The 15,400-nt window shown below is 35.6% G+C and overlaps 3 protein-coding genes across 3 annotated transcripts; 2 read left to right on the top strand and 1 right to left on the bottom strand.

The window, feature by feature from the left end:
- Positions 1–75: 75 nt before the first annotated feature.
- On the bottom strand, positions 76–1,300 carry LOC100240959 (oxygen-evolving enhancer protein 3, chloroplastic). The gene is made up of 3 exons (XM_002275588.4): positions 864–1,300; positions 439–734; positions 76–302 (listed from the first exon to the last, which is right to left on the bottom strand). The coding sequence occupies exons 1-3, from the start codon at positions 1,162–1,164 to the stop codon at positions 204–206; spliced, it is 696 nt and encodes a 231-aa protein (XP_002275624.1). The 5' UTR covers positions 1,165–1,300; the 3' UTR covers positions 76–203.
- A 4,693-nt stretch (positions 1,301–5,993) lies between these two features.
- Positions 5,994–13,351, top strand: LOC100254496 (kinesin-like protein KIN-14C). Its single transcript, XM_002265264.4, has 17 exons — positions 5,994–6,320; positions 6,712–6,960; positions 7,051–7,195; positions 7,593–7,702; positions 7,796–7,915; positions 8,007–8,210; positions 9,221–9,430; positions 9,508–9,582; positions 9,725–9,871; positions 9,939–10,077; positions 10,338–10,447; positions 11,087–11,248; positions 11,330–11,550; positions 11,836–11,917; positions 12,022–12,126; positions 12,224–12,328; positions 13,014–13,351. Exons 1-17 carry the CDS (start codon positions 6,276–6,278, stop codon positions 13,191–13,193), a joined length of 2,409 nt encoding a protein of 802 aa, XP_002265300.1. The 5' UTR covers positions 5,994–6,275; the 3' UTR covers positions 13,194–13,351.
- A 560-nt stretch (positions 13,352–13,911) lies between these two features.
- Positions 13,912–14,929, top strand: TRX (thioredoxin h). Its single transcript, NM_001281066.1, is given in 3 exon segments — positions 13,912–14,044; positions 14,316–14,438; positions 14,654–14,929. Coding segments are annotated over 3 exon segments (381 nt in total). The 5' UTR covers positions 13,912–13,939; the 3' UTR covers positions 14,807–14,929.
- Positions 14,930–15,400: the final 471 nt, after the last annotated feature.

Genomic DNA, 15,400 nt, shown 5'->3' with positions numbered 1-15,400 from the left:
GAATTTCTTTTCCCCAAGTCTTCAAAATTCTAGTAAAATTTCTTAGTGGTATTTATCTATCAATCTTCCCAGAAATGAAATCCAAAGAAACATTATCATGAGGGGTTTTTTTTTTTTTCAAATTAGATTTCCTTAAAATAACATCCAAGCACATGTCCCATGCAGTGAAAACTAAAGCTTACACCAAGATTAGTGGATTCTTCTTAACCAATCTTGGAAAGGACATCGTTCAGGGTGGATACAGTCGCTGCATAGTACTTCTCTGCGTCAGGGGAGCTTTTAATCTTTGCCGCATGGTCCAACTGTTGCCAACAAAACCCAAGTTAGTAGACAATCAAGATCATCAACACATTTTCAGTAGAAAAAATTGTCCACTTTTGAGGGGTGTTAGGGCATTTATGTGATTGAACTTGGTAAGAAATGGGTTCTTTTACTCACATCACTGATGGTCGAGAAGAGCTTTCCAGTGAGTTCTTTCAGGGATTTCTTCTCGTCTTTGGGCTTTGCAGAAATGACGGTGTTGAGGTCGTACCGGAGATATTCTGCCTTGAGACGGAGATCCATCTGGACATATGGCCAAGCCTTCTTGTCTATCAATGTCTTCACCCCAACAATGTCCTTAGCTGACTCCTTCGCCCTAACTGCTGCTGCAGCTGGGGGCAGTGGCTGAATGAAGAACCGGTCCTTCAATGGCAGATCAAGGTCCCTTGCCTCATCAGAGTTTAGAGTACCAGCTGCAAGAACCCAAATTTTTTCCACCATGATCAAATCAAAGTCCATAGACATAGAGGTTTGATTTGTAAGATATATAGTGAATTATGTATTCCGATGCATATGCTTGTGAAAGTGAACCGGAGACTTACGCAATCCACCAGAGGGTGGGGGAGGGGGGCCAACCTTGATGGACTTGGCCTCAGCAAGCACAGCCTGAACAAAAGAGCCCGAGGCCAGGCCAGCAGCAACGAGGCCCAGCACTGCACGACGGCTAGTCTCAGGCTCAACTGGAGCCTGCTGAGCTCTAACACTGAACCCAGGGCGTGCCACACCCACCCTGCTGCTGCTGCCGCTGCTCAATCGGGTTGAGCCACTGATCTGGAGACTGCCCTCCAGGACGGCCTGAGAGGACCCGCGTAGCCCAGCCATTGAAGCCATAGCTTGTGCCATTTCTAGAGCCTAGAACTCACCCCAAGCTTGTGGTATTGATCAGGTTGTAATGATAGATGATGAGAGGTTATGTGAAATATATTTTTGAGTAAGGGGAGTGGATGATATTTCTCTTTTAAGTTTATTTCTGTGATGTAGATTGATTAGGAGCTCCACCTTATCTGCCATTTCCTCCTTGGATAACTTGGATATGCCACTATCCACTGGCTGTTTGACACGTTTCCATGCCAAGCCTCTTCTATTCGACAAGCTGGATTGGGTTCCCTGTCTGGCCTGATGGTGCCTTGACACGTGGACTCTAGCAGATATTGATTCGAACGACTCCTCTCCCGTGTGTTATACTGTTATTGTGCAAGGTAAATTGGGGATTCCTAAGGCAAAAATGATACTTTTGCTACTGCTTGTTGAAATTAGAAGATGGGTTCATCACCACATGCTCCTCAAGCTCATTGCTATAATTCACTCACAGCATCCCGTTATTTTAGCTTGATTTGTCTTCTGTGGGAGTGGGTTCACCCGGGTCAACACTCAAGCTCAATCCAAAAATAAATCATATTTGTCCAAAGTTCAGTCCAATTTGTTTTATAACCCCAATTGCTTAATCCGAATTCAATCAAACATTTTTTTTTCATACTGGGGTTAGGTTCGAATTAGAGAAGACGTATGAGTTAGGCTCACATCCGTTGGATTGGGTGGTTTACATGGGTTAACAAGATGAGTCGATTTGGCTTGCACCAAGGAAAAAAAACAAAAGAAAAATGTATAATTTCAATGCAAACATGTTAATACGAGAATATAAAAGATAAAACAATTCACACGCAATATTGTATATACATCCAAAAATGAAAGAGAATATTGTTATGCATTATAGAAAATATAATAAAAATAAAAATACAATTATTTAATTTAAAAATATCCTATATTTTTTTATTCATTATATCTACACGTTGAATCAACGAGTCATCTCTTTGTTCCTTAGAGTGTCTCACTTTCTCTGCAATCTCTATCTACCATATGTAATCTTTCATATGTTCATCTCTATCTAATTAACATTTACAAATCATATATATATGAATATTTTTAATAACTTAATTTCCTTATATCATAAGGAAATTTAATATTATTATGACTTATGAATATAAAAAATATTTTTGTACAATATTTTTATAAAAAAGGAATATATACCAATTCAAAATTTGAGACACTTTCTAATAGATTGCTTCATGGAAAAAAAAGTATAATATATTAACAAGTTGAAGGAAGTTTGCGACATTAAAAGTTTGCATTTCATTGGGTGGAGAAATATATAATATCTATTAATTTCATCAAAATCATGACATCCATCGATTTATTGTTGATATAAGATAAATTATTTAAATGTTAATTAAATTCTTAAATTTAATTAAAATTTAAATGTCACTAGTTAATTAATATAGTATAAAATTATTAATATAATAAATGTTAACTAATCCAACCCTCCTCAATTCAGGTTACATTTTTGTTAGCTAAAGGTTTTCTTTTCAATTAATTTTGATGATTACAAACCAAAGGAAATTGATTTAATGTTGTTTTTTAGCTCTTTGAACTAAATTTTTTTTTACCATGTGAATAGCTAAGGAAGATCAAATGGAGCCATGGAAGTTTTCAAAAAGATAAAGACCATTTTAGATTGAATTTTTGTAAGATTGTAGAGGCACTAGGTTAGAATTGCATTTCATCGGTTTTAAAGCATCATAGCTCATCTAAGTTATTTCAAATTATTTTATATTTTTGGAACTTGGATGAAAAATCGTTTTAAAGAAAATAGTTTCGGATTAGAATTTAATTATCAAAGAAAATAGTCATTGAATTTATGGTATCAATAACTTGAAACCAATTGATATTCAATGAGGATAAGTTAAACCTTTTTATGGTATTTGACTACCATCATTTGGGTAACTCATTCCCAAACTCAAGAATGACATCATTGCATTCGACGAGATAGAAGTTCATCAAGTTGAATTTTCAACCAAAACTTTTAGGCTATGTTTGGTTTTCAAAAAATTTAAGGGAAAATGCAAAGGAAAGAAAATAGAGAAAAAATGTAAAATGAAAGAAAAACTGAAGGAAAATAAAAAAAATAGAGTTAATATGATAAATTATTTTTATTTGCTACTTCAAACTCATTTTATTTATTTTAACTTATCAATATAAATATTAAATAATTTTAAAATGCATAAGTTTCTAACTAATTTTAGTTATATTTAATTTTCTTTGGAATATTTTATAAGACAATTAAACATGAGAAAATTATTTTCCTTAACATTTTTTTTTCTTGGGAAACTTGTGTTTTGATGGGGCAATTTGGGAAATATATGGTTTTCGGAACCCAACTTTATGAGATTTGAAAACCAACTTTTAATGTGGAAAGTTACATATTTTTCATGCACTCTGAGTCGGCTGCATATTTTGTGTCGAGATTGCCCCCGGGTTTAGAGATTTTCAAAAATTATCCTTTTTGTTTCTTTTTTTCCCTCCCCGCACCCACCATCCACCTCTCCTTCCATCCCTAGTGAAACTGGCCGACACTTTGTCGACATCATCACTGGCTGCCACTCACACCTCTCTCCGGTCGGCAATCTCCCATTCTCTCCCTTTCCTTTCCCTCTTTCTTTCTATTGGTGATGTCGAAAGGGAAGAGCACGTGCTAATCATGTGCATTGCTATTGTTGTTGTTGTCGTCGTCGTCGTAGGAGCAACTCTCGCGGTCATTGACAGCAGCGGCAACGGAAGCACCAGTGTAGGGAGAGACGTCGAGGAGGGGCTGGAGAGAGGCTGACGAGGGCGAGCTCACCTCTAGGAGAGGTTAACAATGGAACTCATTCGCGCCTTCTTCTCTCTGGCCCTAGTTCTCCACCATCGCCACCGCTACCACTACCAACGACCCATTGCTCTTGCTGCCTCTCATAAACCGGGTGGCACTTTGTCAGCTTCATCATTGGTCGTCGCTTACAACTCTTTCCGGCTGGCAACCTCCCCTTCTCTCCCTTTCCCTTCCCTTTTCTCTCTTTTGGTGATGTCGAAAGGGAAGGAACGAGAGAGAAAGAGGGAAGGGAAAGAGAGAAGGGGGGAGATTGCTGACCGGAGAGAGGTGTGAGTGGTAGCCGGTGATGATGCTGGCAAAGTGTCTGCCGGTTTCATTGGGGAGGGAGAGGTGGATGGTGGGTACGTGAGGAAAAAAAAAGGAATAAAAATGATAATTTTGGAAAATCACTAGACCCGGGGGCAATATTGGCACAAAATATGTAGTCGGCTCAAAGTGCAAGAAAAATATATAACTTTCCACATTAAATTGGTTTTTAGATTTCATAAAGTTGGGTTCCAAAAACCATATATTTCCCAAATGACCCCATCAAAACACAAGTTTCCCTTTTTTCTTTCCTTTGTACTTTTCAGGAACCAAACACAACCTTAGGCTATGTTTGGTTCCCAAAAAATTAAAGGGAAAATGTAAGGGAAAAAAAATATAAAGGAAAAATAGAATGAAAGAAAAAGTGAAGAAAAATAAAAAATAGATTAAAAGTAGATAAATTATTATTTTTATTACTTCAAACTCATTTTATTTATTTGAACTCATCAATATAAGGATTAAATAATTTAAAAATACATAAAATTTTAATTAGTTTTAATTATGTTTGATTTTCTTTTATATTTTTTATAGGACAACCAAACATAAAAAAATAATTCTCCTTTACATTTTTTTTCTTTCCTTAATATTTTTAAAGAACAAAACATAATTAGAAAATATAAAATATAAAACTCCATCTTTTTTTTAATCATCCTATTTGATTGGCTTCCTTCATTTTCTCCAACAAGATTTTGACCCTATTGAAAAGCTCTAGGACATTTAGTCAAAAGTTGCATAGTTCCAACATTTGACTTATGAAAGTATTTTATTAATTGGGTTTGAATTAAATACACCATCATTTTTTATTTAAATTTTCTTCAAATGCATTTTTACCCTTTTTATTTATTATTTTCATTTATCTCTTTTTTATTCAAAATAAGAGAGATATTCTCTTACTTAGACATCTAGCAAGATTTATGAAATTTATCAAAGTTCCGTAATATCTAAATTTTGATAACACTTATTCGAATTCATAAAGAAAAAAAGGTTTTAATAATCCGTTAAATAAGACAAGTACTATTAATTTATCAAACATATTGTCTAAATTCAAGTTGGTAGACTTATTTAAAGAAAATATCAATTTACCAATAATAATCTAATAACTCCATGTTTTCAAAATTAGAAAAAAAATGAAAACCAACAAGAAAGATATTTCTTAAAAAGGTTACTTTGAAAAAAATTAACATATATTATTATCACATTTTAATAAATGTGTATTAAAAAAACGCACATTCAAGTAAAATATTTATAAGAAGATCATATTGTATCTTGAGAATGTTTTTTAAAATAATTTTCAAAACAAATGTTCGGTGTTTTTTTTTATAGTAAAAGCATGTTTAAAGCCTTTGTTAAATATTTTAATCTATTTTTTAAAAATTAAATTATTTTTTAAAATAAATCCAAAAAATAAATAAAAGCAATTAAAATATTTTCTCCTATAGTACTCCATTTTCAGAATAATTTTTAAAAAATATTTAGGGAATATTAATAACCAAATTAAGGTTCTTGTACTCAAAAATATTTTTTTTTGATAATTTTTTGGTATTATTCTTACTTGTATACAGCTGAGCCGGACCGTAGAAGCTACAAATATATCATGGACCGGTCTTTACAACCGGTTCGGTTCAGACCCCAAAAAATGAAAACCGAGTACCGCGGCTACCGCCAGATCGAACATTCAAAACAATTCAAATTCCTCCTTCTCCCCCCTCTGTCTCTCCATCTCGCTCTTCTGCAAGCCCTAACCCTAACCGCTGATTCCAACTCCAAATTCCATTGTTTTTTGAGAAAATCAAAACTAGATCTGCATCATTATCCTTCCATCTGTTGAATCAATCTGATAGAAGTCTGGTACATTCAGATGCAATCCACGGCCGCGCAGCAAGAACTCTTGGAAAATCTCACTCTCTGATTTTTTTTCCCTTCACTTTCTCGGCTTCGGTGAATGGCTTCCCGTAATCAGAACAGGCCTCCTCGTAGTCCTGCTACGGTAAGCTTTATTTTGTTAGGTTGTTTTTCCTAGGTTTGTTTGGTCACTGAGGGAACTGAGGACAGGGGAAAGAAATGGAAGTTGTGAATCTTGTTTTTGTTGTTGTTTTTGGGTTGTAGAATATGTAAAACTCTCAATTGAAGTAAAAAGTTCTGTGAATTTGCTCTCATAAAAGGAAGAACTCAAGTCTGTTAAGTAATTACATTTGGCTCGGTTGGAGGAGCTTTGGTTTCTGACAATGGGAAATCTAAGCTTTAACATCTTAAGTTTTCTTTTTCTACATTTTGTAAGCAACCAAACAGAGCAGAATTAGGGTTTCTTTGTTTGTAATACATTTGCTTCTTTCTGCCTTATTTTCCTTACCCCTTAATTTGAATTTTTTTCCTTTTAGAAAAAGGACAATATGGATGAAGTTCCCCTAGATAAGCGTAGGAAGATTGGAACAGGTAGAATGTTGGGCACAAGAGGGGTGGGTCGTGGACGCCAAGCCTTTGCCGCCATCAATAATCAGCAAGATTTGGGGGCTCCAAGTGGAATGACTAGTACTGAAGGTCCGGAGTGTGGAACCATCGAGTTTACTAAAGAGGAAGTTGAGGCACTACTAAATGAAAAGATTAAGGCAAAGAAGTTTGACACGAAGGTTGTCTTGATCTTTCAAGATTGTAATTTAATTCTTCATTTTGCTTGTTTCCATGGTTTGCCTGTTAATTTTGAGTACCTATTTTTGCAGGGGAAAATGGAACAAATGGATGGTCATATTAAGAAGCTAAAGCTTTGTATCAAATGGTTTCAACAACACGAAGAAGGCCAACTTGTCGAGCAGGGAAAACTACAGAACGCATTGGAATGTGCTGAGAAAAAATGCGCTGATACTGGTAAGAGTGACACCTTCGTTTTATTTATATAGTCTTGAAAAAAAATCATTTGCTTCATTTCTAAGAAGGTCCTTTCTTGGTCTTATTTTTTTAGATAAGAAGATACAAAAAAAATCATTTGAAAACCCAACAATTTCTCTTTATACAGCAAAACCAATTAGTTGATTTGTTGGGAATTGTGTTTCCTTCCATTTCTACAATGCCATTTCCAGGACGTAAATTAGATATATTGTGCTCATCTCACTCCTGTTATAGAAATAAACATGGTAGTCTAACATTCTCAATGATGCATACTCTCATTCATCATTAAGAATGTTTTTTTTTCTTGATTTTGTTTCCACCAAATCAAGCAGAACCCCAGGGGAGCTGTAATGTAGATTTATTTGTATGCTCTCAGAGTTGGAGATGAAAAACAAGGAAGAGGAGTTGAATGTAATTATCGAGGAACTGAGGAAAAGCATTGCTTCTTTACAAGACAAACTTGTGAAGGAAGAATCAGAAAAATTGGTTAGTTTTTCAATCCTTTGATTGTTTACTATGACATTTTATATTTTTCCTTTTCTTTTTCCTTCATGTAAATGTTTATGATTGAACAATCAGGATGCAATGGACTCTTATACAAGAGAAAAAGAAGCCAGGGCTGCAGTTGAGAAAGTGAAAGCTTCTTTATCAGAGGAGCTTGCTAAAACTCAGCAGGAGAAATTAAATGCTAATCAAAAGGTAATGTAACAACAGTCATCTAGATGATTTGTGTTTTTATCTCCGAATTCATATAATTAATGTCTCCCTTTGTATATTTTGAATTTTGCAGGTAACCTCACTAAATGATATGTACAAGCGATTGCAAGAGTACAACACAAGTTTACAGCAGTACAATAGCAAGCTTCAAACAGATCTTGCAACGGCAAATGAGTCACAAAAAAGAGTGGAAAAGGAGAAACTGGCTATAGTGGAGAACCTTAGCACCTTGCGAGGTCACTATAACTCGCTGCAAGAGCAATTAACATCATCTAGAGTAAGTGCATTGTTCATTTTATGCTGAATTTGGGCTGTTTATCACTTGGGCTTCGTCTTATTATTATTGATCTTTTCATTGTTGTTATCACTATATTACTATATCTCAACAAACAATGTTGATTTGAATGTATTACACTTGTTCCCATTCCTCCACTTGTTTTTAGTCGCTGTAATGTATATTGGCAGAATGCTTGAAAAGCTTGTTTGTGTGAGCTACTCATTGGAATAATGTGAACCTAATTTTTTTTCGAATTTTAACAAATGGCATGCCTAACCTAGCTTGAATAGCATTGCTTATTAACCTGGTGGTTGATCTCTTAACCCTACTACCATCTTGGTTCTTTTCTTACAAGGTCTCAAGCTTGTACATTTATCTTTCCTGTAGTAGTTAGCTTGTTGACCTTTTCTTACATAGAATGCCAGAAGTTGAAACAGCAGCAAACATAAATACTTGTGGTGGATTTTAATGCTTTAATTTAGTTATATTTGAATCATAGTAAGAAAAATAAATGAAGAAAATAAAGGAAAAATTACAAATTGGTAAATGCAGTTGAAAATAAATTCAAACGATAAGGACAGGTGCTCCTGGAGATTTGGAGATTTACACTATGCAGTTTGGATGAATAATGTAGTGATCATTTGTCTGAACTTATCTATTCCATCTCCCATTACAGTCCCATTTCCTCATAACTAAAAACTACAAATCTCTGTCAAATGGGATCATTTTTAAAAATAAATTTAACTATACACTAAAAGAAGATATTTAGGAGGGAGAAAGAAAGTCAAGGACCAAAATTGTTTTCCTCTAGAAGGAAACTGTTTATTATTAGTTTGCATATATCATTTCAACGGCTTTGTTTAAATTTGTAGGGTTTTTTGTTTGTTTGTTTTGTTTTGGCCTAAATTGTTTTCCTTTATAAGGAAACTCTTTATTATTATTTTGCATACACTATTATGTTGGTTGTGTTTAAATTTGTGGGTTTTTTGTTTGTTTCTTTTGTTTTTTAGGCTTCTCAGGACGAGGCTGTAAAGCAAAGGGAATTGCTAGGAAATGAAGTCCAGTGTCTTAGAGGAGAACTGCAACAAGTAAGAGATGACCGTGATCGACAAGTGATGCAGGTGCATGCCTTGGCTACAGAAGTGGAAAAGTACAAGGAGAGTACTGGGAAATCATTCGTGGAGTTGGATAATTTGACAGTAAAATCCAATGCGTTGGAGGTCTGTTGGTCCTATTGTCATGCATTGTAGGTGTCACACTGGCATGCCTTCTGAAGATCTTGGACTTTGTTTTTCAGGAAACATGTTCTTCTCAACGGGAGCAGTTACGCATCTTACAGCATCAACTAGCAGCAGCAAATGAGAAATTGAAGGTAATGCTCTTAAGGTTTTTGGAATTGTTTCAAATGTTTGTTGTGTTTGTATATTTGATGTAGTCCATCGCATGTAGCATATACTGATGGCTTTGTCTTTGTGATATTGCTGATCCATGAGCATGTGATTTGCTTTCTTTAGATGGTTGATTTGTCTGCTTCAGAAACAAGGACAGAATTTGAGCTGCAAAAGGGTGTTATAAGCGAATTACAAGATCGTTTGGCAGATGCAGAGCTTCGAATTATTGAGGGAGAGAATTTACGAAAGAAGCTTCACAACACTATTTTGGTGAGGTTCTTGCACTTTACTGCTTGGCATAAAGATTGACTGTTACTAAACATTTGTTTCTCTGCAGGAACTAAAAGGGAACATTCGTGTATTCTGCAGAGTGCGACCTTTGTTACCCGAAGATGGTGCTGGTTCTGAAAGCTCAGTAGTTTCTTTTCCTACATCGACAGAAGCACTTGGCCGGGGCATTGACTTAACACAGAATGGTAAAGAATCAATAGTTACAGTCTGTTCAAAGCTAAATAGATAGTTGCTTTACATATTTCAATTGTCATGCAGTGGTCCCAAATAAGACTTTTTGTGGACAATGTTTTAGCGTCTCTGAAATTTAACGTGTGAAATCTTTTATTCTATTTCCTTTATCAGCTGAAAAAAAAAATTCAGAAAATCATTTTTGTTTTTGTGCCAGCATATTTGTTACTGAGTAGAAATAGAAAATTTCTTACAATATTTTAATTGTCAACAGGGCAGATATATCCTTTCACATTTGACAAAGTTTTTGCTCATGGGGCCTCCCAGCAGGATGTATTTGTAGAAATATCACAGTTAGTACAGAGTGCCCTTGATGGCTATAAGGTGATTCATCTGTGCTTTTGTCCTTTGAAACTGTAACAGAATTATGAGCATAAAAATGTACTGATTTAGGTGGGTAAGGTAGCCTGGAATTAAGATTTAACTTGAATTTGAAGGTTCAAGCTGATTATTTTTTCAGCTACAGTTCGGACCCAAATTTTAAAACGCAACTTGATTGCAATAGAAAGGCTGTTTGGAGTCGTTTGTTCTTGGATTATGCTTATCTGAAATTGCTATCTGATTTGGCTGTTTTGACCTTCTGCTACCATTTGAATTCATGTAGCCTTAGACGCCTTTCTCTTATTGTTTACTAGAATAGATTTCTGCAGATGCAAGGTTGAAATGTATTTTATTCTATTGCTTTATGAAAATGCATGGAAATGGAATCACTATTTGCTTTTTTAAAAATTTAACTTATTTGTTTGCATTGTTGCATTGTCTATAAACCTTCTGATGGATTTGTTTTTCTTGTGAAACCATACAAAATATTTTTCTTTCCATAGAGAACTTTATTTTATTGTATGTGCATTTAGAAGAATTTAGCTTATTGGTTGCAATTGTCTGATTACCTCTTAATGTTGTAAAATGCAATGAAATATTTTGTATAATTCTCATTTGATTCTTGTTTTGTTCTCTTTGTAGGTTTGCATATTTGCATATGGTCAGACAGGTTCTGGTAAAACCTATACAATGATGGGAAGGCCAGAAGCTTCTGATGAGAAAGGCCTGATACCTCGGTCATTAGAACAGATATTTCAAACCAGTCAGTCTCTTTTGGCCCAGGGCTGGAGATATAAAATGCAGGTAAATAGTTTTTGTCGGTTTTCATCCACTTTCTTGAGATTTTCTGTTCTGAGTTCTTACCATTTCTTGTGAAATTTGTAGGCCTCGATGCTGGAAATTTATAATGAAACCATCCGTGATTTGTTATCAACGAGTAGATCAGGTGGTCTAGATGTGACACGTACAGAAAATGGTGTTGGTGGAAAGCAGTATGCAATTAAACATGATGTGAATGGAAACACCCATGTCTCTGATCTCACCATTGTTGACGTCAGCAGTATGAAAGAGATTTCATCTCTTCTACAGCAGGCTGCTCATTGCAGGTATTTTGAAGTCGTCCATTAATATTTGTTGTCAATTTAAGAATGTTGATACACAAAATGGGTTCTAGGTTATGTTTCTTATATTGCTATTGATTTTGTGTTAAGTTCTGCATTGCTTTTCCTGAGATTTTTTTTTGTTAATATATATAAATAAATGTTAGATATGATAAATCTTAGATAACACATAAAATGTTAAATATATGACTTTTAATCTCGTTAAGAAATTTCATTTATTTGGATCTGTAAATTCTAAGATAAAAGGGTATTGCCACCTTTTTCTCTTAGGTCTGTTGGTAGAACACAAATGAATGAGCAGTCATCCAGAAGTCACTTGGTATTTACATTGCGAATATCTGGGGTAAATGAGGTACATTCCCTTGCAATACTACATTTTTGTACTCTTCTGCTACATACATGCGTGCACAAACAAACACTCATCCACATCTGTTGACCACTTTGTTGATCTGCTAGAGTACCGAACAACAAGTACAAGGTGTCTTAAACCTCATTGATCTTGCGGGAAGTGAGCGACTCTCCAAGAGTATGTCAACTGGAGACCGGTTGAAGGAAACTCAGGTATCTCTTTTAGAGATCCTTTTTACTATCCACCCTTTTTGATTTGTTTTTAATATTCATTCTAAATAATTATTCTGACCTTCCCTTAAAAAATCAGGCTATTAATAAAAGCTTATCTTCACTAAGCGATGTCATACTGGCCCTAGCAAGGAAAGATGATCATGTTCCATATAGGAACTCAAAGCTAACCTATCTTCTCCAGGTAAATGTCTTCAAACTTCCTAACCTTGTGGCTGCATGTTCTTTGGAACAATGGTTTGTCGATCTAGTAAAAGCTGAGCTGGACCTATCTGTTGGAAAAAGAATTAGGTTGATTGGCCTTTCTGGTTGAATTAGCATAATCATACTCATTAAAATTATGAACAAGTTTGACTGTTGGCAGTTCAAATAATCCTGAAAAATCGATTCCCCAATATCTATCTTCCATGATTAATAAAGGTTTAGATATAATCTTTTTGGCAGATTAGTTTTGGATTGAAGGGTTGACAATTTGATGCAAACTCCCAAAGCTATACTGTTTGCCTGCTTTAGTGATTGTAAATTATGTTAGAACAATGCATAGAAAGAGATGCTTGTTTTATTGATGCTTTGTGGAAAATAAACATGCCAAGCATGTACTTCCAGACTCTTGTTATGATTGTTTCCTCCATATATCCCTCATATGATTGAGAAATGTTGGATATGGGACATTCCATGCTAGTCATCACCAGTTTTTATTCATGTTCTTATATTGATGAGATTGTTGAGATGTATTTGATTCGGAACTTGGACTGGTCTCCATAAGTTAAGCAAGTTTCTGTTCTATTAAATGGCATAGAAGTTTGTCATATCTTAGCTGGTTTTGCATCATTAAGAATTTCTGAAATCTCTGTTATTTGTATGATCAGCCTTGCTTAGGTGGGGATTCCAAGACCCTGATGTTTGTCAACATCTCTCCCGACCCATCTTCAGTTGGTGAGTCCCTATGCTCTCTTAGGTTTGCTGCCAAGGTCAATGCCTGTGAAATTGGGATTCCTCGGCGCCAGACCACCATGCGGATTTCAGATTCTCGCTTGAGCTATGGCTAAATATTTTTTTTTTGTGTAACTGTTATTTGCAATGAAGGTTCATGTTTGGTTGTAACGTGTATAATCAAGAAATGGATTTGGCGTGTATCAGTGATTATAGAGTGAGCTTACTAATTTGTATTTTAGAGTGGTGCCGCGGTGAGGCCATTTCCTCTTTTCTTTGGTGACTGATAGAAAGGCAGAAATCAACTTATTGGCATATTAACATGATAATTGAATCTTACATGAAAAACAAAAGCTATCTGCCATTTGATAAATGTAGGCAATGAAAAAGTATGGATGCCTTAATTGCATCCTCCTTATCCTTATCCTTATGCACCAGGTTCGGTTTCAACAAATCAAACCCTCTATTTAAAAAGCATATATCCGGGTAAAAGTTGTAACGGAAATTGAAACAAAACAATATATTAATTTTCAATTGAATTTTTTAATATTCCATTTTATTTATATTTCTATTTCTATTTCTATTTCTATTTTTCCAACGTATGTTCTGGATGGTCATCCGTTAACTTGCTGAAATAGTTAGCTAATAAGAAATAGCCTTAATTTTGATCCGTGTCCAACTTGTGTTGGGGATTGTCATCCGTTACTTGCTGAAATAGTTAGCTAATAAGAAATAGCCTCAATTATGAGCCGTGGCTGGGTCCACTTGTTGTCATGACGCAAGATAGATGTTCTAGAATCCACCCTGGTTTAATATCTCTAACTATCAAACGAAGAGGAAGAGGAAGAGGAAGAGGAAAAAGATGGAAAATCAGGAGCCGGAGGAAAACAAGTCTAGAGTTATTAAGGTGGTGTCTGAGGAGTCATGGGATTTCTATATCAGCCAAGCCACCACCCAAGGCTGCCCTGTCAGTATTCTTTCCCCATCATCATCATCAACTTCACAATTTTCATTTTCTCTATTCCATATTGTATCTGTCTCTGCTGTTTTGATTTTAATCAAGTGATTTCAGTGGAACCGTCTCACTTCTCACCCATAAATGACTTTTGTTTGATGGAATCATCCCATGTAACCCTGACATGCCAGATAGATCAATCGATCCCAACTTCATATTCATCCAATCTTGATGATGATTTGAAAGTGTTTTTAAATTGGGTTGTGGGGTTGTGGAATTGCAGGTTGTTGTGCACTTCACTGCTGCATGGTGCATCCCCTCTGTGGCCATGAACCAGTTTTTTGAAGAACTGGCTTCAAATTACCCAGATGCTCTGTTCCTCACTGTTGATGTGGATGAAGTTAAGGTGAGCCCCCCTCTGTTTTATGGAAATGTCACTGGAAACCTTTGTTGTGGGCTTGATCTTCTTAGAAAGTTCCTTGCTTGAACGCAACCAAAGGGGGGAAGAGGGTGTGGAGATGGGTTTATGCTTATGCCCTTGTGAATTAACAACAAATTTGATGCCAGTTTGTTTATGGTGATGTGAACATAATTTTTTTTGTTCTCTCTGGTTTGGTTTAGGCGGTTGCGGTCAAAATGGAAGTAAAGGCCATGCCCACATTTCTGCTGATGAAGGAAGGAGCTCAGGTGGACAGGCTGGTGGGTGCCAATCCAGATGAGATAAGGAAAAGGATAGATGCTTTGGTGCAGTCCTTTCGCGTGTATGTAGCCTAGTGGGTTTATGCATACGCACATATAGATATATAATAGTGTAAATATGCGGTTGTGCTATTCCAGACGAGGATATGGATGACTATGAGTGAATGATTTAAATCCTAAATTCCTAATCATCACTTTCTTATCTTCTCCTTTTGCACATCAGGGTTTCTGAATTCACCCTAATCATGTGTAAAGAGTGGCATTTCTCATCTCTGTGGTTACCACTGACTCCATTTGAATGGCCTTGCTCTAGCCTCTACCCCAGGGCCAGAAAATGAAATCAGACCTCTTGTGTTTGTTGGGTTATGTGCCCTTATTCAGGACCATTACTTTGGGCAGGTGGATGTTAGGTACAGCTGGTGTGCCCAATGTTGCTTCCAAACAGAAAAACTCAAGAAATCCATTCCTTGATGAGCGTTAATTGAACTATAACCATGATTCTAATTGAATGGGAAAAATAAAATTTTTAAAAAAAGAAAAAGTGTATTTATTTAATTTTTTTATTTGAGATAAAAGAAAATATGAAATGGCATGACTGTGATTGCAAGTGGGAAACAAAAACGACGTCGTATTGACTGTGATTGGTAGTGGATGGCTGAGCGGGCTGAG

This window comes from Vitis vinifera, chromosome 10 (genome assembly GCF_030704535.1).
Source record: "Vitis vinifera cultivar Pinot Noir 40024 chromosome 10, ASM3070453v1".
In the NCBI taxonomy this organism is placed as follows: domain Eukaryota; kingdom Viridiplantae; phylum Streptophyta; class Magnoliopsida; order Vitales; family Vitaceae; genus Vitis; species Vitis vinifera.
This window is presented reverse-complemented; position numbering and strand designations above follow the sequence as displayed.

Bases quoted from the DNA above. Each gene is read 5' to 3' on its own strand.
- LOC100240959 (XM_002275588.4), bottom strand. From the start codon at position 1,164: ATGGCACAAGCTATGGCTTCAATGGCTGGGCTACGCGGGTCCTCTCAG. The intron at 735-863 runs GTAAGTCTCCGG...GGGTTCTTGCAG, and splicing joins CCCACCCTCTGGTGGATTGC to CTGGTACTCTAAACTCTGAT. The intron at 303-438 runs GTGAGTAAAAGA...TGTTGGCAACAG, and splicing joins TCTTCTCGACCATCAGTGAT to TTGGACCATGCGGCAAAGAT.
- LOC100254496 (XM_002265264.4), top strand. From the start codon at position 6,276: ATGGCTTCCCGTAATCAGAACAGGCCTCCTCGTAGTCCTGCTACG. The intron at 7,196-7,592 runs GTAAGAGTGACA...GTATGCTCTCAG, and splicing joins GAAAAAATGCGCTGATACTG to AGTTGGAGATGAAAAACAAG. The intron at 8,211-9,220 runs GTAAGTGCATTG...TTTGTTTTTTAG, and splicing joins AGCAATTAACATCATCTAGA to GCTTCTCAGGACGAGGCTGT.